Genomic DNA, 23,981 nt, shown 5'->3' with positions numbered 1-23,981 from the left:
AGTTAAAGATGTGTATTGGAGGAAGTTGTGTACCAGGACAGTAAGGGCAGCAGTTATAACTTCTCTGACCATCAGGGGATATTTTCATTCATTTAAAGTGTTTTGTTCTCAGTCTGGCTATGGTAGATGAAATAATTCGGTTGCATTTTAGCTGAGGAGTAGAATTTTTCTTAACTTGTTGGGAGATGAGTCTTCGGCTGACTATTGCATCTGCATCAACAAGGGTTAAACTGTTGTATTGAGTACAATTTTGGGCTTCTTTGGCGAAGTAGTCGGCTTGCTCATTGCCAGAAATATCGACGTGCGGTGGAATCCACGCACGTCGATATTTCTGTCAGTACGGCTTTAGGGACAACTATTATTGTGTTTATTAGCACGCCAATGTCCTGGGCTAGTTAAGAGTTTCCCTTCTGGATGGCCTGGCGCGCAGATTTATAATCAAAAAAATATGATGCTTCTGGAATTTTGAACTGCCTTGGGGTGAAAACTATCCAAAGCATCTAGGTAGCACCCTAGCTACCAGTTTGCAGGTATAATTATGAGAAAATTTCTCCAACAGAAATTTTATGGGATTCATGTTCGCAGTTTTCGTAGATGCTGGCGCCTCCTTTATTGAGGTCGAAGTTAGAAAAAACATCTGCGAGGCAATAACTAAGTTACGGGCTGAGTTTAGCTCATTTATGGTGTGGGCGCCTTTCTCTTTAAGTAGTGAGCTGATTCTTTTTTCGGTGCAAAGTTGTAAGAAATTTAAGTTGATAACTGCCTGTGGAAAGGGACGAATGGAAAGTAGAGGTATTTTAATGATATCAGTAACTTCATGCTCTAAGCCAATTTTTATCCTCATCTCATGGTCCATTTGTAAGGTGCAGAATCATTTTGAGTCTATATTTTCCACTGCATGCTTTTAATGTTTTGTTCGTCAAACAAGTATCGAGGTTTTTAAAATGCAGTTAATATTGAAAGCAAGTAACTGAATAATACTCAATCGCTAAATGTTTAAACATTGTTCTTCAAGATGAATAGAATAGTACAGAAAACTACTGAAATTCGTTGTAGAATTGAAACAATTGAACATAAACATATATATATATATAATTGCGGATTAGGGATTAGTAAGGTTCTCTTTCAATAATGACAACTAATAAACAAGAAGAAATTTACATTATAGATTACTTGAAAAAGTAGAAGTAAAGCAAATTCTCCTTAAAATGTGAGGAATATCGCAGACCATCAAAATCAAAGACGTATATAAGGCTGTCCAACACTTCTGGAAAATTCATGAAAAATCGTCCATGAGGCTTCGAAAATGCGTTTTCTAAAAATTTTCAGAATGTCGTGGAAGACAGCAAATGTAACCAACCTTGAAGAACAAAATTTGTCATTAAGAGCCTGTCAGGAGAGTTTCTGTCCATATCTCAATTTCAACAAAAAAATTAAATTTCGCGCACAATCGACACAAGTGCCAGTGTACGCTAAAACCACCAAGTTAATCTTAGAGACTTGTAACCTAGATCTGTCATTTTTCCGTTGATAAAAAATTTTAAATACGTACTTTTTTAAAAGCTTTTAAAATTTGTTAAATTACTGTACTGTTACGTTTGTTAAATTCCAATTCTTCTTAATTTTCTTTAAATTTTAGTCATGATAAGCGTAAACATTATCTGAATTATAGAATGGAATTTCATACTTGATATATTTTTGTTACAGGTCAAATTTTATCACTGTACACTTGGGGAGGTGTTATGTTTGTAAGCAGTTCTCAAGACAAAACCATTAGGTTCTGGGACATGAGATCAAGAGGATGTGTAAATCTTATTCCTGCACGACCATCGGGTGGCACAGGACCAGGTAAATGAATATTTTTTATGTACTATGTTTATAAACATTTCGTCTGATCTCAAAATGTGATCTTTTGTTTAAATGTAATTATTCGGTATTAAATTAACTTGAAACAGGATATCTTCATTCCATATGTAATTTAAATTAGGTTTACCACCTACTTCCAAGAAATCGATTAGTTAAATAATGGAATCAGGGACTCAAAAATCGCTCATGCTTTCGAATGCTTTATCAATTCAATATTGTTCTCAGATACTTGTTAGGTCCAAGGAGGTTAGAATAGAAGGAGGGAAGGTTCAACTCAAAATGTGAAACTTGGCGGCCATGTTCCTGTTATCGCTGTGACTTGTGCAAGGAAGTCTGTAATAGCAATTTTTTTTTTTTTTTTTCCCCTTTTCTTTTCTTTTTGAAGCATGTCAGCTTGTGTTGCATATGGATGCACAAATAGATTTTCGAAAAATATTCCTAAGATTACTTTTCATTCGTAAGTATTGATTTTCTTTTTCTATGTAATTTGATAAATATGTTAAAAAATATCACAATGTCACGTTGTTTTCTTTCCAGATATGAAAAAGAAGTATTTAATAATAATCAAAATACCTTAAATAATTTTAATGTTCCTTTTTATAGCTGGTACCTTCGTTCCTTAACATACAATGATATATGCTAGGATTTAAACTCTATAATTTGAACGTTTTAAGTAATTTGTTTTATAATTTTCATTAAAAGTAAGAAATCAATTGCTACTATTTTTATGAATTGTAAAGGTGTTAAATAAAATAATACTTTTCTTTATGTATTAATTATTATTCATTTTTAAGTTTCGTGAACTGTTAGGAATATAATTTGTGCATTTGATCAAGATAAACTAACTGTTCTGTTGTTAAAATTTTCTTGCAAATTTGTGAGCAGTATAGCGATAAAATTAAGTAAAATATTTACACAACTGAACATGTGGAAAGATGCATCCAAAATTTATATAGTTATAGCTTAATTTAAGGCAATTTCTTTGAGATTCATAAATATGAAAAGCGCGTAAACTGAAATCACTGAATTCACATAAATCTGTTTTATTTTATTAATATTTATTTTATTGTTGTTATAAGGTTGTTGGTTGTGAAACGAATCTATTTGAAACTTTCATTAAAAAAAAAAAAAAAAAAAAAAAAAAAAAAGCAGCCTGTGACTATTTTTTTAGATAAATATCTGCTATTAATTTCAGGTTAAAATTACTTTAATAAATTATAAAATGCTGAATATCACTTATTAAAGGAAAAATTGGAAAGTACACCCAACAGGTTGCTAATAAAACCTAAACAAATTCTGGAAATATGCAGAAACATCATTTTCAAAGGCTTTAATGTTGTGCACATGCATTTAGACTTCGAACTATTTCTTAATGATTTTCTGTACGTAGTAAATTAAACGGAACAGCTTAAAAAACACGTACGTTTCACTGCAATGTTTTGAAGTTACAAACATGGACGCCGCTTGTTCGGTGGTTTCATTTCCCGATAGTGGAGGAAACTGCGAACCCTCCCTCCTTCTATTCTAACCTCTTTGGTTAGGTCCCAATCACATTATATTTCGGCTACACGGGAGTTGACGTCGAAAGGGACAATTCTCAGAACCCGCACAATTGCAGGAAACACACGTAGCTAGGTTACCTTTTTCACTTACTACAAAGACTTGTAATCGATTATCGCTCAAATCAGGATCACGTGATCCTTCAGAAGCAGAACTTTCGTCTGAGTAAATATGCATTGGTAAAGGATCAAGGAAGTGCAATTTACGGAGTTCATAGGCAATTACGCCTTTACCTCCACATCTTCAAAGGAATTTACATCATCAAAAAAGAGGAGATTGTCTAATAGGGTAAAAATTTTGAGAAGCCGAATGATTTGGAATAAGTGCCTTCACACTGAGTCAAAAAAGGCAAAAAACTCAGAAGGTCTTAATTTTGCGCCGAAAAAGGGCCAGAATAATTTAGATAGGGGCAGCCATAATAAAATTTTGACTAGAAAAATAAAAGGTGAAGTTTCCTTGAACCTTGATAATCATGTTTTGCATACGTCAGAAGCGAAGAATACGCAGGGGAATTTCCGATGCGCATTCTTCAGGGGTGGGAAGGAGGGGGGAACCTGTTTACAGGTCGAAAAAGTAGTTCTGCCAGTGATCAGCTGGGAGGGAGAAGTTTCGTTTTTGACCGCTATTCAATGCGGTATTTAAAGGCCTAAAATGACGTTGTTAAACGCCTGAGAAAGTTCCTTTTTAAAGGAAGAAAAGAGCAGTATTTAAAAATCTTTTCCAGTTTAAGTCAATTCAAAAGTAAGGAGTATTTTAAATCAGTCCTTTTAGACTGTGATGTTTCTTATTAAAGAAACGTTAAAGGGGGTTCCTCCAGTTAATGCTGTGTGCATTAAAGAACTTTAGAGGCGGGGGGGGTTAAGGAACGAGAGGTAGTTATTCACATGACTGTCAGTGTGCTCATATCTAGCCCGTTTAAATGGGAGTATAGAAGGAAGAGCTGAATATTCCTGGTTGAGAACCGCTCTGGGTCTTTTCCGGGAAGAAGCAACAGCAGGATCGTATACGGGTAGCATATGAAGCACAGGATTAGCAACATGTTGAATATTTTTGAACAATTTTTCCGAGAGTCGCTGTATATAGCGATTAATGGGCATAATTTTGAGGTCATTATGAATCTTTTCGTTCCTTACGAACCACGGAGCTTTTAATATTTGCCGAAGCATTTTGGATTGAAAAATTTTAACATGTTTTCTGTTAGTCAGTGCAGATGAGACACGCATATGTAAGAACAGGCCTTATCATAGATTTGTAGAGCAGGATTTTGTTATCGAGTGACAGGTCGCTGTTTACAGCGAAAAAGGGGCGTAGGGCGGTTTTGACAGCTGTTGCACTCGCTATGATTTTGCGAATGTGAGGCTGCCAAGCATTGGTAAAGGTCCTTTTTAGGGCCGAATACCAATCACCGAGGATAAGGATACAGATACAGATACAGATCGTCTGATCGGTTGTCTCTACCCGGGACGCGAGACATTTTTCGGTGAGGTTTAAAAAAATTCCGCGTAGCTGTAACTTCCGTAACTAGGCGGGATTTCGCTTCAGGCGGGGCTCTTTTTTTTTCTAGGAATCCACCAGTTTAAACCAGTGCTACGAGAATCTCGTTTCTCAGAAAAGTCCCGTCCCGGGACTGTAGCCATGTGTGATAACCTCTTTAGTCTATAGCATGGGTTCTCCATCTTTTTTGCTTCATGCACCCCTTTCACCATTGATCACCCCCCCCTCCTTTTCAAAGCTCGAAAAATAAATATATACATTTATTTATCTGGATTTAGAGACTTTTAAACGTGTTTTATAAATTAAAGAATAAAAAGTCGAAAATTGGAGAAAAATACCAAAACTTGAATAAAAGTTGTTTTTTATACCCATGAAACTAAAACTAAGTATTTAACAGTTAAATAAAAAGCTGACTCCATTCTCTGCCCCAAAACTACAAAATTCTTTCTTGGTTGAAAATCTTTAGTCTACAGAGTAAATTTAGAGTTAAAAAGCATCGTTGCACTCACTATTCAATAAAAATAAAAGGAATTAATAAAAAAAATTTTTGAAATACTGAAAAAATTGCCTCAATTTTATTAAAGCGAATTTTAAAGTAAGAGGTAAAAACGACATATAAGACTTTAGTTGCAGCAATCTGAACTCCATCCAAGCCAAAAATTCATTGAATTACAGCCATTAATGACTTCTCACATTTTTTTTACTTCTTGTACGAAGTATTCTTGATTCTTCTATGTTTCTCTTCTTTGTACGAAGTAAAAAGGAAGTATTGTAATCACGAAAAATTTCCGGTATCATATTTCAACGAAAATATCCATTTTTACGGCTATCGAATGCAATTTAACGACGTTTTTGCGTGACATCTGCACGTAAGGACAGAATAAAGGATTCTTTTCCGCCCACAAAATTATAAAACTGATTTAAAATGAATTCTGAATTTTCCGTGGCGTCTGTGCGTACGTATATACTATCTCGCATAACTCAAAAATTAGTAACTTCAGAACGTTGAAATTTTGTATGTAGGACTGCTATAGCATGTAGATATGCACCTCGCATTTTAGTTGCAATCGGCCGCACCAGAAGTATCTGTATATATATATGTGTGTGTGTGTGCGTGTATTCACTTTCTTACTCGACTCAGTGAGCTCAGTTTCTTGATTCTTCTATGTTTGTAAATTGTGCATTTTTTGCTTTAAAAAATTATTGGATTATGTTGTTCTGGTTAATATTTTTATGCCTTTAGTTAAACTGCATGCAATAATTGTGGAAATATGGAAATATCAACAATAGAAAAGTTTTTTAAGTGTGGCTAAGCTTACGTTTTTTTATAACCATGGCGGTCATGCTTGTTTACATTTGAAACCTAACAGAATAGTGAATTTGTTGCCAATCTAGGGAAACTAAGCTTCGCAACAAAAAGATAACGCCGTCATTTATTATTGCGAATTAAATCATGCTTAATCCGTTCTGGAATTTATTCGAGGAAATAAGTGTTTAAGATTTAATTCGTTATTTTGAGTTTTTATGTATTTTTGCCTTATCATGAAGTGAGAACTGCATTAATTGAATGAGAAATACTGAATCGTCTGTGAAAAACTGTTTCTTTTTTGTTTTGTTTGTTTAATTTCTTTTATACATCGTTGTGAATTTATTACAGTATTTGAATAGAACATGTGGCAACGATTAAATAATTCTTCAGATAATATAAATTTTGTTCATTTTGAGTTATAAAATGAATTAAATGTAACGCTGTTACATTTAATTCATGATTAACATTATCATTAACGCTGTTACATTAATTAAGTGAACCTAGCGCCAGATTGTCGCTATGGTAAACAAATATAAAGAGTGCATTTATTGTACTGTGGTTTATGCTCTGTCTACGAAGTAGTTTGAATTCAGTCCAATATGTTTAAATGAAATATAAGAACAAAGGCGTATAATTTAATATTCCGTACAAGAAAGTCATGTGGTATACACATCAGATCTTTTTAATTGCGTAATGGCAAGATCCTGAAACACTTATTTATATTGCCCTAAAAATTACTTTTAAGTATAATTTGGAAATAATATTTATAGCTAAAATTATTTAAAAATTATTACTTCTAAGGGGGTGGAACATTGTGTTGTTATTATCGAAAGAAAAATGTTGTTGTTCTAATAAATAAATTTGCATAACAATAACCATTTTTTCGGCTTCATATGAAAATGACATATCATTTATTAATAATCTGTAAAATGAATAATTTTGAAATAATACTAAGCATTTTTCGATTCTGTCTTGCAAGGTAGTGCAGCAGCGGCAGTGTCTGTGGACCCATCAGGCAGATTACTAGTATCTGGCCACGAAGACGCCAGCTGCATGCTGTACGATATGAAGGGCAGCCGGATTTTGCAAACATTCAAGCCACATACTGCAGATGTGCGAACAGCCCGCTTATCTCCTAAAGCGTTCTATCTGTTGACAGGATCCTACGACTGTAAATTGATGCTCACAGATCTTCAAGGTACAGAGTATTTTATTTAATATTATCCCTCTCTCTTCTATTTATAAAATGCATCTTGCATTCTTTTAATTTTTCACATGATGACTACAGGGCATGTCAAAACTCCGCGTTTTTCTGGAGGTATAAAATATCGATATGAACGATATTCACATAGAAAAGCAACAGTGGACATGCCACCTGTAAGAGATAGAAGATACAGCAAAGATACAATGCAGAAATCAACTTAACGAGTACTGTTTCACAGTAGCTGTTCGAATGCGGATCACGCGCAGTGATGCATGCTTAACATGGACGCCGCATGGATTGTCGAATACCGTTTTGTTGAATACCTTTCCTGATGCATTCTTACAGCGGCGGCCGACCGGTGAAATCGCTGAACACCTGTAATTCGGTCCAGTGTTCGAATCCCGGCGAACGGACTGACTTCATGGGCGTTTGCGTGTTTTTCCCCATGTGTAACGTGTATACGAGCAAGTTTCTCTTAGCAGCTCTTCCACGAAGGCTGTAGAGTCATTAAAAATGAGCTATGCCCTCGCTGGGATTCAACCTGGACCTTTCGAATACGCGCCGAGTGTGCTAACCATTACACCAGGAAGGCATGCAAAATGGATGGAGAATACTCCCCCTTTTAAAAGGCGACTGGGGATTAGGAAACCCAGTCTCGAAATCTTGATGGTGAATAATCATCATTCACCACTTTTTAATTCGGGCGCTACTATACAGTCATTAGGGTTTTGAAGTAAGAATCATGAGCAGTGCCCTTCCCGGGACTCAACTTAGATCTCTCAAATACGCGCCGATTGTGTTAACCATTACACCGCGAAGGCATGCTGAAAGGAGGGAGTGTGCTCCCATTAAGCAGATATCTCTCGAGTTCTTTGCCATAGCTAAATAAACAAAACAAAACCTTACAGCGGCAAGAAGACATAACCCATACAATAAGTGCATATTCGCCAACTCAGTATTCATAAAAGCGATAAAAAAAAAGCAGCTTTGAAATAAACATAATGCTAAATCACACACATTATTATATATATATATATATATATTTTAAAATTTGGTGTTAAACAAAATACTGTTTGTGAAAATATAGGATACACCCCTGCACCAGAAATATACGTATATATTTGGAGCCATGCTGCTAGGAAAAGTATTTTAAATCTTGCATGGTGCATCTTCATTTAATAATATAAAGAATCTGTATGTATTTTGTATACGTATGTATATATGAATGTTCTTCGCATTGTGTGAAAAGGATCACAAATTTTAAGCACTTACAGCCCGAACATGGGCACATCTAAGCGAGAATTTTTTAATTTAGAATTCTTTACTTAGTTTATATTCTGTTCTCATTTGAGGAATTAACAAATAATTAATGAATTTGACGAACTTAGCGATTTAAAGGCAATATGTTGCCACTACTCGAAATAAATGTTTGATTTCTTCGCCAGTGTTTCATTCAGAAAGTTTAAGTTATTTGTCTTTCAGCCTTTAATAAATCAACAGACATAGCCATAGGTATTTAAAAGCAATGTGTTGCCATTGCCAGAAATAAAATATTTTTATCTCGTGCGCAACAGTGCGTTGCTTTTCGAACCAGCATTACGTATTTAACTTCTATATTTAATCTTTCTGTTACTGATTAACAAACTAAGCCATTTAAAAACAAGATTTCAAAATAAGATTTTTTTTTACTTTTCAATCTTATTAAGTTAAATTAAAAAGGCATTTAATTATCTTGCGTAGCTGAATTTGTGCTTAATTCATAAGGAAGTTCTTCATTATTCAATTTGTTTAAACCGTTTAGTCTACCTTGTAATAGTATCGTTTTAAACTTCTTTTTATTTTATTTTATTTGTTATCTTTTTCGTGATGTTTTGAGATAAATTCGTAAAGCAGTGTTGCATAGGTAGAAAGAAAAAAGGAACTTTATTATCGAAATAAATGCATATATGACTGCTGCTACAGAACGACCATTGTGTCCTCTATTATTGAACTCTTCTGTAATAATAGAAAAAAAATTTAAAAAAAAAAAAAAAAATCTGCAGGTTTCAAATTTTAAATTACGTCCAAAGGGGCATTTTTTAAACGTTTTGTGTGTTACCTTTGTTTATTAAATATCATGTTCTTTGCACTTAAACCATAAAATTCAGTTCAATAGCAATGTCGTAAAATAATTTTAAAATGAGCCTATCTTTAAGAATTTCCGATACACAGTTCCGCGCGCTGGAAATAAAAAGGGCTTTTTTTCGCGTAGAGTGTTGCCATTGCTCGCTTTGAAATCCTTGAGTTTGTTAATCAAAAATTCGTTAAAGTTTTACAAAATATGAAATCGATAATAAAACAAATTTCAAATTTGATCTTTCACATGCCCATATTCGTAGGAGGATTACGTCATTCAAAATTCGATGGCTCTATGTACCGTTGTTTTAACACAATGCGAGAAATATGCATACATTTATGCAGATTTTTCATTATTTAAATTCTTCAAATATAATGCAGGACTCTAACATTTTGATGGCAACAGTTTAAAAAGTGAAACGGACATTTATAGTGATTCAACGCAAAATCACAAAACGAAAACAATAGTCCTTCAGGGACAAAGCCCCTTTGGACTAAAAACGAAATTAAGTAGTTTTTTATTAGAAAAAGCGAAGTATACTGCCAAAGCACACTGCCATCTTCTGAATTACGTGACATCTGGATATGACATCGACAAAGCCCCTTTGGACTAATAAATCAACTGATATTTTAGCTAATGTCAGTATGGCCCCAACATGTATAAGAAAAATAGAATAGCTTGCTAAATATAATATAAATATAGTTGAGAGACTCTGAAGGAAAAAAACGGTTGACCATATTTCCTATTCCGAACCTATTTATTGAATATAAGATTCTTTTGTTCACTGAAAACTAAAATGTTTAAAAACATTTTTACCTACCAGGCATTTTCGCAGCGCAGTTAAAAGTAGCTGCTATATTACAAAATTGTACAAGAAGCTACAATATTACGCCGCCCAGCCGGTATAGTGGTTAGTGACTTTGACTGCCGTACCGAAGTGCCCGGTTTCGAATCCCGGAGAAGGCGGGGATGTAAATGTATAGTGTCTGTGCGGCATGGGGACACAAAGTCGGGTTGTCACCTATATGGTGCTCTTGTTAACGAGAGACGCATTTGACTCCTTGCCACAATGAATGTTGTAGGCTTGTGCTGACTATTGGCAGACAAGTGAGATTGGTAACAACAACATATTCACTACACCGCTCATGGTATATATTTTCTACTGCATCTATGTCTAGAATGGTTGGACTGAAATGATTTATTAAATTAATGTAATAATAAAAACAATACTTTTGATTTATTATTAAAATCATTAAGTATTTTTATGAAATTATACAAGCTAGCACAACTTGAAGTGGGATCATTAAAATAATTATATATATATATATATATATATATTTTATAAACAGCTGGTTTAGGTTACCTAGTTAAATTATACGATATTATATTTTTATAATAATTATTTTAATTGGCAAGCGGTTAATATTTGAAGTGATTAGTCCCTTACATTTCAAATCATTTCAAATTCAAAAGTTTCAATAATATAGTACATATGTGAGTAATAATTTTTTAAATGATCCCCTGAGCAGAACTTATATTTAAATAAAAATAGATTCGTAAAAATAGTTGTGTACAAAAAGTTGTTTTATACTTTGCATTACCTTTGTATTTGTAAATCTGCTTAGTATGTTTTCAGTCTACATAATTCTATATCTGGATGTTCAGTTGTGCCTTGAAATATTGATGCTGTATAATCAATCGTGAATTAGACCACAGAAGTTTGACTTATCTAACGAATGCTTACAGATGATCTTGTATATTTCTCACTTCCTTTTCTTATTTCTCAGGTGATTTAACTCAAACTCTTGCAACAGTTTGTGTGGCCGAGCATTCTGATAAGGTCATTCAAGGAAGATGGCATCCTCATGAATTCACATTCCTTTCAACCAGCGCAGATAAAATGGCAACACTCTGGGCATTACCAGCTACCTAACTTCTGTGAAGGCTGTGCTCACTCCTCGAGAGATACAAGAGAAGTTCCAAGCGCCATTTTGTTTCTAATTCCACATTCTCAAAAATTGTGATCATGATTTGTTTCAAATGTCAAATCTTGTCTATTCTATTGTATGACAATTAAGTGTCTCATTTTGCGAGAACATTTCAGCAGTAGATTTTAGAGTGTGCTTGAAGATATTGTCAGTCGTTCACTTAAGTGAACGACTGTTTGCAATTATTTTCATTTCCTTCCACTAATTTACTAAATTTGAATTATTAGTTGTAAGAAACTTGATCTTGTTGGATTTTAAAACAAAAATGTTCAATTAATCGAATAGATTTTACGTCCTCACAAATTTTTATTTTATTTTATTATTCTTTGGAAAAGATTGCCTATGCGCAAAATAAGTACTTGATGTGTTTTTATGGCGAGGCCTTTTTTAATAAGAAATAAATTCTTTTGATGTAATATTTTTAAATTAACTGAAAATTTTATTAAACTATAAAAAACGAAAAATTTTTAAACAATTCATTGTAACAAATATTAAAGAGCTTTTATATTTAGTTTTTAATATATTTTATAAATTAGAATTGCAGTTGTTTTTACAGTGTAAGATTTGAATCTTGATAATAAATAAGTGAAACTTAAATAAATATTAGAAAATTTTTTATATTCCTTTAATATTCCGACATTTGTTGCATTAGTTTTCAGAACAATTTCAAAATGAAATTGTATTTTTTGAAAACCTTTATATTTAACATAACTCTAAAATCTGTAATGTTAGAAGTCATTCATAAAAAATAAATTACGTAACACATTGTTCAGATATCATAGATCATACATGAATGTTATTCCCGTGATCAGAACACAGATACACATTTTAATTATACCATCATTTCTGCATGTACTTTTTTTTTCTTTCAGGAACATTTAGTTGAACACTTCAGTCCCAATAATCACTTAATATTTTGAAGTTACTAATGTTGATTAATTCCTAATAAATATAAATTTTAATTTCCTTTGGAATATAAATATTTAACTCTTAAAAAATTGTCATTTCAACAGGTATTCAAATCTACTGCATAACTTTGATACTGTATTCCTTAAAATGTTAAATAACTGTGGCTTAACATGATCATATGGTAATCCAAAATTATTCTTCAGACAAAATTATATAGATATGGTGTACGGAGTATAATATGTATTAAAGGAATCTTCGATATATTATCTGTAACAGAATTCAACATCGCCTATTTGAATAAAAATTAAAAATTTGATATGCAAGAAAACACATTGTGCATGCATGCATACGATATCCTTGGATATAAAGCACCGATTAAAGATGCCAATTTTTTTAAATTATTATTTTCAGTATTCAAAAATGTATATGTAGTAATTAAGAAATATTTGAATTCACAGTATGACTGTATGTATTTAAATTATTTGTATTATGCATAGTTACATTTTTTGTTGAACTATATTTCTTTGCGTTGTATTTTTTCACATGCAATTTTCGAAACTACCAAGATTCCTAATGCTGCATAATCTTTAAAAAAGATTGCAATAATCTAAGTGCATGAAGTGATATAATTGGTCTCTTTATAGTGACAAAAAGTGAAGTAAATGCATGGAAGAAAATGATTATAAAATTGTATTAACCGATGCAAATAAGAGAAGGCTTGCCTGTGATTTTAAAATGTTACACACATTACAGTAAGAAAACATTTTGTAGTTACCATTTTGTATCATTTTATGTTGCATTTCTAATAAATGTTATTAACTGATGCTCTGCTTTATTCGAATGTAAGTTTGTACACATTTTTGAAGACTATAAAATATTGGAAATGGAATCAGCTTGAGTTAATCATTAACACACTAGTAACGTGGTTACTTGATTAAACCAGCAATTCCCAATCATTTTCTTGCATCGATCCCCTGACATTTGCTCTACAATATACAGCATACAACATAATCGTAATGAAAATAACTGCACATAAGTAACTTATCCATAATAATTAAAATAAAAATATGAACAAAAGATTTTTAAAATATTCGTTTATTAGATTTATGTTTTATTGTTTTTGTGTTATTATTTTTAATTTTACAAATATAAACAAGTTTTTAGAAGTAAAATCACAGATTCTATATAAGTTCGATTTTAATTAATGTGATAGCTGCGCTTGGTGTATTGGCGCAATGTATTTAGTATAAAATTGCTTAACTTAATTTTTAAATGACATCGTTTAAAAACATTAAACCCCCGTTTCTTGTTTTTGGTAGTAAATAATTGGCTTGACTAAAGGCTATGACAGTCATGAGATTGAAAAGTCAATAATGTTGGTTCGATAACAACTTTCGTTTCAGGATTTTTCTGTCAGATGATTTTTAAATTCCAAAATTTAGCATGCCCTGTGTTTTTAATAATACGTATGTTTGAACACCCTCCTTCAATGCGATCTACTTGTCCTGCATCATAATATCAAAATCAGATATATCGCAGCCATGCTGGCACATTTAAATGTTTTCTGTGTCTTCTGCAAGTGGCTTTATATATTCCGAGAAAATACAATTTTTTTAATATTGTCCAATTGCATTTAATTATTTAGCTATCAGTTTTAACGATATTAAGTTAACAAACGTAATGAAACTCTTTTTGAATCAATGTCGATATGAAGAAGTCAGTTTTAGAACATAAAGATAAGACTGTTATCTTTTCCTTGCAATTTGTCTTGAGTGGCGTTGAACAATGAATATACCTATCAGTTAAGTAGAAAGTTCTTTTTATAATTTTATTAATTGTATTGCCATAGGGTTGTCGTAGCATTTTTTAATCAATGCCATTTTGAATGTGCCGGTGCATATTCAGTTACCGATTTTCTTTTGACCCCTTGATCATCATTAACCCCTTTAAAACTTCATCGACCCCCAGGGTAATGCCGAACTCGTTGAGAACCCCTGGATTACGAATATTCTTTCCTGTGTATACAGTTAAGAAGTGTTGGACTGTAATTGTATGTACCATGTGCGTCTGCAAAGGAGGAACTCTCTAAGCTCTAAGGGAGTAAAATAAATTCCATCAAATTTGCCAGACGATAATTGACAACATTTATTACTATGATATCTAACTTGCTTTTGCTAAAATAGCTTCTGCTAAATATTTTCAATGCAGTTAATCGCTTGCTTCGATCCAGTGAACATCTGCAATCATAGATTGAAAAATCGAAAAAAGACAGCAATATAGTTTCGCTGCAAAACGGGCATTAATTCTGATTTTTTTTCAAACAAATTGTGACTGCAGATGAAACTTGGTGCTTATCTTATGTGCCTAAGAGAAAACGGCAATCATCTTCTTGGGCTGGAGAAGGCCATCACGGCAACAGAAACTTCTGTCACGGAGATCTTGATTAAAGATTACGATGATGACAACTTTTGATTGGAAAGAGATAATTAATAAGGAATTTGTTCCTTATTAATTATCTCTTAACGAGGAACAGACGATGCTCTCCATATTTTACAAAGCCATAATGGACACGCTTAATAACTGGGTTTTGCTTAACTTTCCTATTCTTATTCTCGAAGCTGCAAATTTGGATTGTGATTATACGTACATGATCTTCAAGGCCTTTTTCTGTCTACAGATAACCGATGTATTTGGAAAGGGAATACACACACGTGATCTTCAGGGTAGGACATTTATGCATCATGCCTCAGAGATGACAATGACTGTAAATAAATTAAAACTTATTAATCAATTCCTTTGTTTACTGTTTTATCTATATGCATCGCAACTTTTTTAACCCATTAAAGAAGGAATATAAACATAACATTATCTACCTTTTTTCTTTAAATTTAATTTTTTCCCAGCCTTTAGTTGCCTATTTATGCTTTCGAGAATTACCTTATATTTCTTTTTAAAATCCAAGAATTAAAAAAAGAAAAAAAAAAAATTTGATGATCGTCTATATGCTATTTTTTGTTTGGTGGTCCACTTACATGCGAATTTAAGATGGCTTACAAATAAATTTAAAAAATAATAATTATCAGTGGGAATCAGCGCAACGTTATTTTGAGTCTTGCTGATAATTATTACTTTTAACATTTATTCTTTAACGTTTTTTTATTATAATTAGGAATATAAATAATTCGATAACAAAGATGAACATATGGAAAAATTATTAATAATTAAAATTAATCCTAATGCACGTTAATTAAAATTTTCAATAGCTGACTTGGAATTTTATAGCAATTCTCAGAAGTCTCTAACTACTACAGACAAGTCTCATTGAATGATATCACCCTCCATTTCAGCATTATCATCGTTTTCACCCACCTCGTAAATATATCCATCTTCAGGTTCGCCCGTAGGGCCATTCAAAAAACAGAAGTGATTATTTTCAGTTTTATACTTGCAGAACACGCAGATCGTTTTAATACTCGTACCCTTATTTTAAGCATGGAAGGTGAAGCTAAAAGACACTTACCCACTCTTCATTTGATAAGTTTAGCTAAGTTAAACAATCAGTTATTCGCACGACATGCCAGATCCTTTAATAGCCCAAACAGCAAATAATGCTGACCAGATAATAGCAATGTATATATATAGTTATAAACCGTATACAACAGGCCAGTAACAATCCTCAATTCAGTCTAAGTATCACGTCAAAATTGTACGAACTCTATAGCATACAAAAAGCAAATGCTGCTTTCACGGTTGTATACCCACTTATTGGACTTTTATCATCAATACTGGATCTGCGTGTCAAAAGGACTGTTTATGCAATTAATTCTTCCTGTTCTTTTATATTCAAATTCTATATGGGCAACGAACAGCCCTCAAATCATATGGAAGAAAACTTTATGTCTTTTAAATTTTGGTGCTTAGATTCATCACCAACGCACCATAGTTAGTAACAAATGCATAAATAACCCGATATTCAGTATGTTCAAGAATTCATTCTTACCACTGTGAAAAAAAACTGTATGCATTCTTGCCACTGCTCACAATTTTTTTCCTCGAATTTAATATTCTGAATATGTACATATTGCTATGCTTGCCAGCTGTGATCGTACTGTGGAACATCCTTATAAACGTCCCCGGACAATTCATTACCATAGTGCTTACTAGCCATTTCGCTGTGTAACACTGTATACATTTGTAATTATTGTTTTTAGTGTTCATTTTCTTTTCATCTTATATTATCTATTATTTCGCTGCCTTTATTGACAATAATTTCACGCCAAGAACTCTCTCCAGTATTCTACTTTTCAAGGACCTTTTTATATCTATCTCATGCTTCTGCTGCAACCTCAGTGGCATTCTATTCTTTATCATTCTACTCGAACAGCTTCCATTCCTCGTCTGTATGACCACGCACATGGGCTTATTTTGTAATAAATGCCAATGACCTCAGATCTTTACAACTATAGGTAAGATCCCCAAGTGGTTGTTAATCCTGAAGAATAATCATAGTTTACGGTTTACTTTTTAATTTCGCCTTATACACGGATTTTCAGTTTTGATTGAATTTTTGCATCAAAATCTTATCTATGGTTTATACATGAATGCGCTTTTGGAAACGTAAAGCAATTATTTCTTTAGCCTTGAAATAAACTAAGCCTGAATGTGCACAATATTAATAACCATAAGTTTTACCAGTCAACAGATCTATTGACTTGCTTTCCACTGGTTAGAGCCGTGTTTCTCAACGTGGGTCCCACGCCCCACAAGGGGGCAATGCGACTGTTAAGGGGGGAAATTCGAAAATGGACTCATGCAGAGTTTAAGGGGACAAAGGACTTTCCAAATATGTTTCATGAAGTCAAAATTTTTCGAAATTTCATTTTTTATTCCCCAAAATAAAAAAAAAAAAAAATGTAAGTGATGTATACGTAAAAAAGTTTTTAAATTGCGGTGCATTTTAAATATTTTATAAAGAATTCTCGCTGTAGAATGGCATTTAAATGCTTTTAAATGTATTTAAATAACTGACACATTATGCTTTCCAGACGTTTCTCGCACATTTCAGCCAACAAATTTACTTTATTTTTTACTGTAGGAATCCAACCGGTATATTATTCTTTCCTTGAATGGCAACAGTAGCTGCTTTCAGCTTTGTTTATATAGATCTTATATTTATTTCTTTCAGCCCTTAGTGAAATGAGGGGTGCAAGCAAGAAAAAACGTCCGTCAATATTCGGAGGCATATTTAAAATTTGGTTTCATTCCCGGTCCATAAACGGTCGACTTTTGTCCTTTTATGCCAATAATGCCTGTCCAGCAAATCAATGAAACTAGGTCGTCTTGAGCACATTTGAAGGCAAAACATAATACTGATATTAATTCAGATTTGAATTATTTTCACACTTTAAGGAAAATTTTTGAAAAAAGAGTAATATTAAAGTGTTTATTTACTGCTCATAATGCAACTGTTAATCGTGCTCTTGAGGCTATTTATCAAATTTCATTACTCATCGCTTAATCTGGGAAAAGCCGTACTATAGGGGAGAATTTAATAAACAATAATAAACAATAAACAACTTCAAGGAGCCAAATAAAACTTATGATGCAAAAGGAAGATATTTGGTTTCATTATCTTTGTTGAATTATGTCAGGCATATACTATTTACCACAAAAAGTTTGAAAAGTCTCATTGGCTCCAAAAATGTGACGCGACTACCACTATACTTGTTATTGTCGATCATCTGAAAATTTCATCGGCTGATTTAAAAGATTTTGTAACTTAAAACAAATTGATTTTCCAACTTGGATGATGCAGCCAATGCTAGTGGATTTGGCTGACATTTCAAATATGCAGTAGAAAGAACTCGCAGAAATACAAAATGATGAGTGAATTAAAACTTTATTTAATATAAAAGGAGCGATGATATAGCTTTATGAGGAAACCAGAATCAGATATACAAATGCAACAAAATTTGCAAGAGAACTATTGTTACCGTTTCCATCTTCATATTTTACTGAATGCGGATTTAGTGCCATAAAGGATTTGCTGCTTAAAAAAAAAAAAAAAAAGAAAGAAAGAAATCGGTTGGATATAATGGTGTTTGGTGTGTATTTAATTATGGCAAAGCACACGAGGGCTATCTGCCTAAGGGGAGGGATGCCTTCGTGGAGGACTTTCTAAGGTAAACTGGCTCGTATACACGTTACACATGCAGCCAGCCCGTTCGCGGGATTCGAACCTCGGACCGAACTACCAGTGTTCAGCGACTTTAACGCTCGGCCGCTGGTGGGCGGTTGGATATAATGAAACCGGGAGACTTGAGACTCAAGTTATCTAAATTGGAATCTGACATAAAATTTCTTTGCAGCAAGTATCAAGCGCAAAGAACTCGCTAAATTTAAATACTAAAAATTACTAATACTTAAAATAAGAAACTTTCACTAAAATGAGTTTTTTCTTGAATTTCAGTTCTCCATGTTTTGAAAGTTCACTTACTGTGTTTGTTCATAAAATTTCGTAGTCATTTCTTCCTAAAAGCTATCATTCACGTTTCTTTCGTGAAAATTTCAATTTTTAAAATATTAAAAATTATGTATATGCTACGGGGAGCTTAAAATTTTTAGAAAGGATTAGGTGGGGTATAGCACATGAAAGGTCGGGAAACACTGGGTTAGAGGATATTTCATGCCACGTGTTGATGTAATACGGACAATCACAAGAAATAATTTATTGGTGCAGTGCATGGTTGTCACTCTGTTAAATTACGTACGATTAATGGAGAGCAATTCTTAGTAACAATAAAAAAAAATTAAAAAAAAAGATTATTCTTCAATTATGAAATATTTTCTCTTAAAATTATTCTCAAAAATATATGTTCACTAACTCGTAGGAAAAGATCTATGAATTTAGAAGATCAATTGTGCACGCTTACGTGTTTAAAACTGCTTTAACAGTTAAGCATACATAAAATACATTATATAAAATAAAGGAAAAGCGAAACACTACATTTTTTTTTTTTTTTTTTTTTTTTTTTTTACAATTAAAAACAATTTTTATAGAATGAATTAGTCTCAGTCCTTACTTTAACGTTGCCTCACTTGCGATTATCACATTTTAAGTCAGAAGTGATTATAAAGTCAGAGTGTATGATAAAAAATATGTAAATCAGCAATCAGCTTTGTAATTTAATTTATTAATAACCTCTTAATTCCTCGTTTTAAATTTGGATATTTCCTCTCTTTATTATAAAAATCGGAACAACTTTGCTGGGCTGCGTCATTTCGAAATCAAACAATTTTGCCTGGCTTCCGTAACGCTGATTACGTAAGCAATTCGGAACCTAAACTCAAACTGTCGAGAACTGAAAGTTTTCTAACCTAAATCAAAACATTCCTCTTGGTAAGCTTCATATTGTATAACGGCGTACTTAGCTTCTACCTTTGTTGCCACTTGGACGCTGTTTCGCTGTGCTCTCTTCCTATCGCAACAGTCACTATCAAAAATGTAAATGTTCTAGAAATAGGCACGATTAGACCGCTAAGTAAACTGTGGCCACAAGTGTCGATTTCATTAAAAATGGAATTTAATCCGCCTCGATTGCCAAGTTTCATAGTTATTATGATTTCAGGATTTTAACATTCTACGGAATCAGATGTCTTACTCTTCAATATGGATCTACGTTAGTAGTAACCGGGGGTAACCAGGAGCCCAAAGGATGCCGCCATAACGTAATACAACAATAGATTACGTAAGAGAACAATATATAACGCAACAGGGGGTGTGTTTTAGATGTGGCCGCCACCGCCATCTTGAATCACGTGACAAACGGAAGTGACGTTGATGGATGGGATGACGTAGACGGAATGACATCATCAAAGTTTCGTTTTGATTCTGTGGCAACGATCTTTTCAAAGTTCTGATTTTGTGGCAACGACACTATTTTTATGCTTGTGGCAATGAGCTCTTAACCACGTGTTTGGCATGCTATCCGTTTTATTTCATTATTTTTAATTATTTACGCTTTTTAATTATTTAACACCTGATTAATTATTTTATATGTCATCAATTTTAACTCTTTAATCATTAACTATTATTTTTAACAATTTAGTAATTATTTTTAACTATTTAGTATTATTTTAATTATTACCGTTAATGAATTTTTATTGAAATTAATATTATTTTCCCTGGAGTTTAAAAATAACTCCACGAGCGGGATTCGAACCCGCAACCTTTAGTATGAAAGGCAAATGCCCAATTATGCCAGAAAGACCTTTCAGGTAGAGTCAGTTTATCACGTTGAGTAGAAAAATCACCATGATGTCACTAGGCTGGGGAAAACAGGCAAACGTCATCTCTTTCACGTTGCAGCATGCCGAAACCGCTTCACGCTTTCTACATATGCCTTGGCGAACGTATTCAATCTTAACAACCAATCAGCATTTCGCTAACAATATCTATCTTATTTCATGCAATGTTTTCATTTTTCATCTTATTCTTACTATTTTTACTAAGTTATTAGTTAATTTATTAATTTTTGATTTAATAATAATTTTTAATAATAATAATAAATTTAATAATAATTTTTGATTTAATTAATTAACAGTTATTAGTTAATTTATTAATCCTTTCCGAAGCATAAATTTTATTTTTAACTTTCGTAAATTGACGTTTATTTCTAGAAAAGTAAATTTACATTTTCTTTTTCTTTTTCTTCAAATTTATTCCTTTTGTATTTTTACTTTATTTTTTTTTATATTTAATTTTCTTTTTGGTTTTACATAAGTAATATTTATTTTTACGATTCGAATTTTTCCTTTTCACTTTTTTATTTTGCAAAAGTTTTTTTTTTTTTTCCAATTTTTTCCTTTTCGTATTTTTACTTTACTTTATTTTAATTTTTTTGTTTAACTTTCTTTTTGGTTCTACAAAAGTAATATTTTTATTTACGAATTGAATTTTTCCATTTCACTTTCTTATTTTGCAAAAGTTTTTTTTTCCAAAATTTATTCCTTTTCGTATTTTTACTTTATTTTAATTTTTTTGTTTAAACTTTTTTTGGTTTTACAAAAGTAATATTTATTTTTACAAATTTAATATTTCCCTTTCCTTTAATTTTTTTTTTTTTTTTTTTTTTTTTTTGTGGTTACATTTTAATTTACCCTTAACTTTTTTTCCCTTGTTTTAAATACAATACGATGTTACATTTCCATTTCTCCAAAAGTAAACTTACCTACATTTCTCTGTCTTTGGAACAAAACTTTATTGATTCCCTTTTACACGTCTTACTTTTATTCAAAGGATTCACCAAACTATGTCTGACAAATGTAAATTTTACACTTTCCATCTACACATTTAACCTTATTTTAACTTATAAAACATATTCATGCTGTATTTCTGATTCCTTTTCCTCATAATAAATACAGACTTACACATGTTTCTTTATTGTAAGACTTACTAACTTTAAACAAATCTTATAAGGAGCAATAAATTTTCATGGTATAAAGCCCACTCAAACCAATGCATGGAGCATTTCTACCCAGTTAAGTTTAGATACGTACCAATAGTACTTCATTTCTTCTTATTTTACTCTACAGACATTTATACATATATATTCAGAACACTCCCTTTTATTCAGTACGATTCATATATACTACTAACACAAATTTTGCTAACTCTTTGAAATACGAGTATTTTACAAAAATATCTTGTATTTTCTTTCACACATCCTACTTAAATCACCAAACATACACTCAACCTTGATTTTTCCTTCATGTGAAAACGTCACTCGGATTCTTAATATGATTCCACCATTTACCACAGATTTTTATAAACACTACTCTATTTGAACTTATCACGGTTGTAACAGCTTTAAATAATATTAAAATCTTGTAGTTTAAATAATTTAAATAGATGAATATTAAGGTATTTGTGAATGGCAGTATTGAAATGCAGGCTCGAGAGCTGCATGCATTTTCTCGCGCGAAGCATGTAATTATTTTTTTAAATAAGTTTATAGAATATGTTTTCTCTTCTTGTTTGTATGTCGCCATTTTTTTAAATGTTAAATAAAAGTTATTGCTGTGTTCCATCATTGGAGTTGCTTCATTTCGCCAAAGAAGCATCACATAGCCTAACTCTCTTAACAAGGTACAGCAGATTGAATTATATTTTAAGTACAGATAAGAATAGCCACATTGTAACGTATTATTTTAAATTTGAATTATAGTCACATTTTGTGAAGAAGAATTTTTCTGAAAATGTTCCGAATGGGGTAAGTCAGGAGACTAGTTTCATGAACAGAGCATGAAAAATAATGATGAATTTTTAATTTTATTTTGTCTGTAGTACATTTACTTACGCTAAAATCTTTCATTTGGTTGACTGTACTTTACATTTAGACGCAAGTTGATAAATCAGAGTGATTTTGTGTTTTAAAGCTTCAGATTCAGAAATATTACAACTTCAGAAATAATACAACTCAAAAGCAAAAAGATTAAAACGACAAGAGAATATACTGTAAGCAAGCAAACGTGATAAATGACTTTTTTGGGCCGTTTTTCATGAATTCATAGATTGGTAGCAAAGTTTTAATGCACTGTATATGAACTATTTTTTCAAATATCACTGTTTTTCATTTACATAGACGTTAAGGAAACATTTCATGTTAATTTACATTTATTCATGAGATTTATCTACGTATTTACTAAATTTTTGCATTTTGTTTATAACTATAATGCCAAAAGGACATAAGAGAACATTTGTTTCTTGAAAATGTCCATATTTTTTACCCAACTGTTATTTCTTTCATAGCTTTGAAGTAACCTATTAAACACATAGCTATCCTGTATTGACCAGACAGCCGTTGGTCTTGCCAATGTCTGAGGGAAGTTTCAAAGCTAGAGAATTTATGTACCAGTACGGAGAACTTCTTACGGCGTTTTTGATGAAAATTGACCGAATTTAATAGTTCATTACTAACCTGGGATCCTTTAACTATTTTTTTTATTCGAAAAAAACACACAGAAATTATCATCAAGATTTTCCATATATTGTACTACTTTTCATGCCATTACATTTCCAATGAAATTTGATTCATTGTCAGATAGTTAAATGTTTGTTATTTTTTCGCATACGAATGCATTTCGTGTCTCACATACGCTCATTACATATGATTTAACAAAATTGCAAACATGTTGGAAGTTAAATGAATATTTCCTGAAATACTGTACATTATATTCCGGAAAGTTTACATGAGAATTTTCATTTTGAAATCCCCTAATGTTTCTTTTCCTGAATTCAATGTAAATTTTGAGTATAAAATTTTCAGTTGTGACGGAAGTTATATGTGGGTGGTTGTGATGTGTTCGTGTTTTCATAAACCGTTTTTTGTGAAGTACCTTTTGAAACTTTAAATATTACGGCCACTGAAAATAATTTAAATTTTCAAATATTTTTCTTATTTATCTTTTACAAGTCCTTGTAAAGATTTGAGCACAAATTTTTATTAAATAGTTATATGGTATCATTTAATAACT

General features: G+C 32.1%; 1 protein-coding gene and 1 long non-coding RNA gene across 5 annotated transcripts in view; one reads left to right on the top strand and one right to left on the bottom strand.

Moving 5' to 3' along the window:
* LOC118183447 (WD repeat-containing protein 47-like) overlaps positions 1 to 13,270 on the top strand; it is a 136,045-nt gene extending 122,775 nt beyond the window's left edge. For all 4 annotated transcript variants that reach the window (XM_035352984.2, XM_035352985.2, XM_035352986.2 and 1 more), the window contains exons 5-7: positions 1,708 to 1,848; positions 7,209 to 7,427; positions 11,337 to 13,270. In XM_035352984.2, coding sequence (XP_035208875.1) covers positions 1,708 to 1,848; positions 7,209 to 7,427; positions 11,337 to 11,482 — 506 coding nt within the window. In that variant the 3' untranslated portion in view covers positions 11,483 to 13,270. The remainder of the gene's footprint in view (positions 1 to 1,707; positions 1,849 to 7,208; positions 7,428 to 11,336) is intronic.
* Positions 1 to 23,981, bottom strand: part of LOC146995158 (uncharacterized) — a 172,791-nt gene that overhangs the window by 135,111 nt on the left and 13,699 nt on the right. The gene's annotated exons all lie outside the window — the stretch shown is intronic.

The sequence above is a fragment of the Stegodyphus dumicola genome, chromosome 10 (assembly GCF_044657685.1).
Source record: "Stegodyphus dumicola isolate Sdum_Otavi_A_Nest chromosome 10, ASM4465768v1".
In the NCBI taxonomy this organism is placed as follows: domain Eukaryota; kingdom Metazoa; phylum Arthropoda; class Arachnida; order Araneae; family Eresidae; genus Stegodyphus; species Stegodyphus dumicola.
Note: the sequence above shows the minus strand (reverse complement) of the source record. Positions and strands in the feature narration are given on the sequence as shown.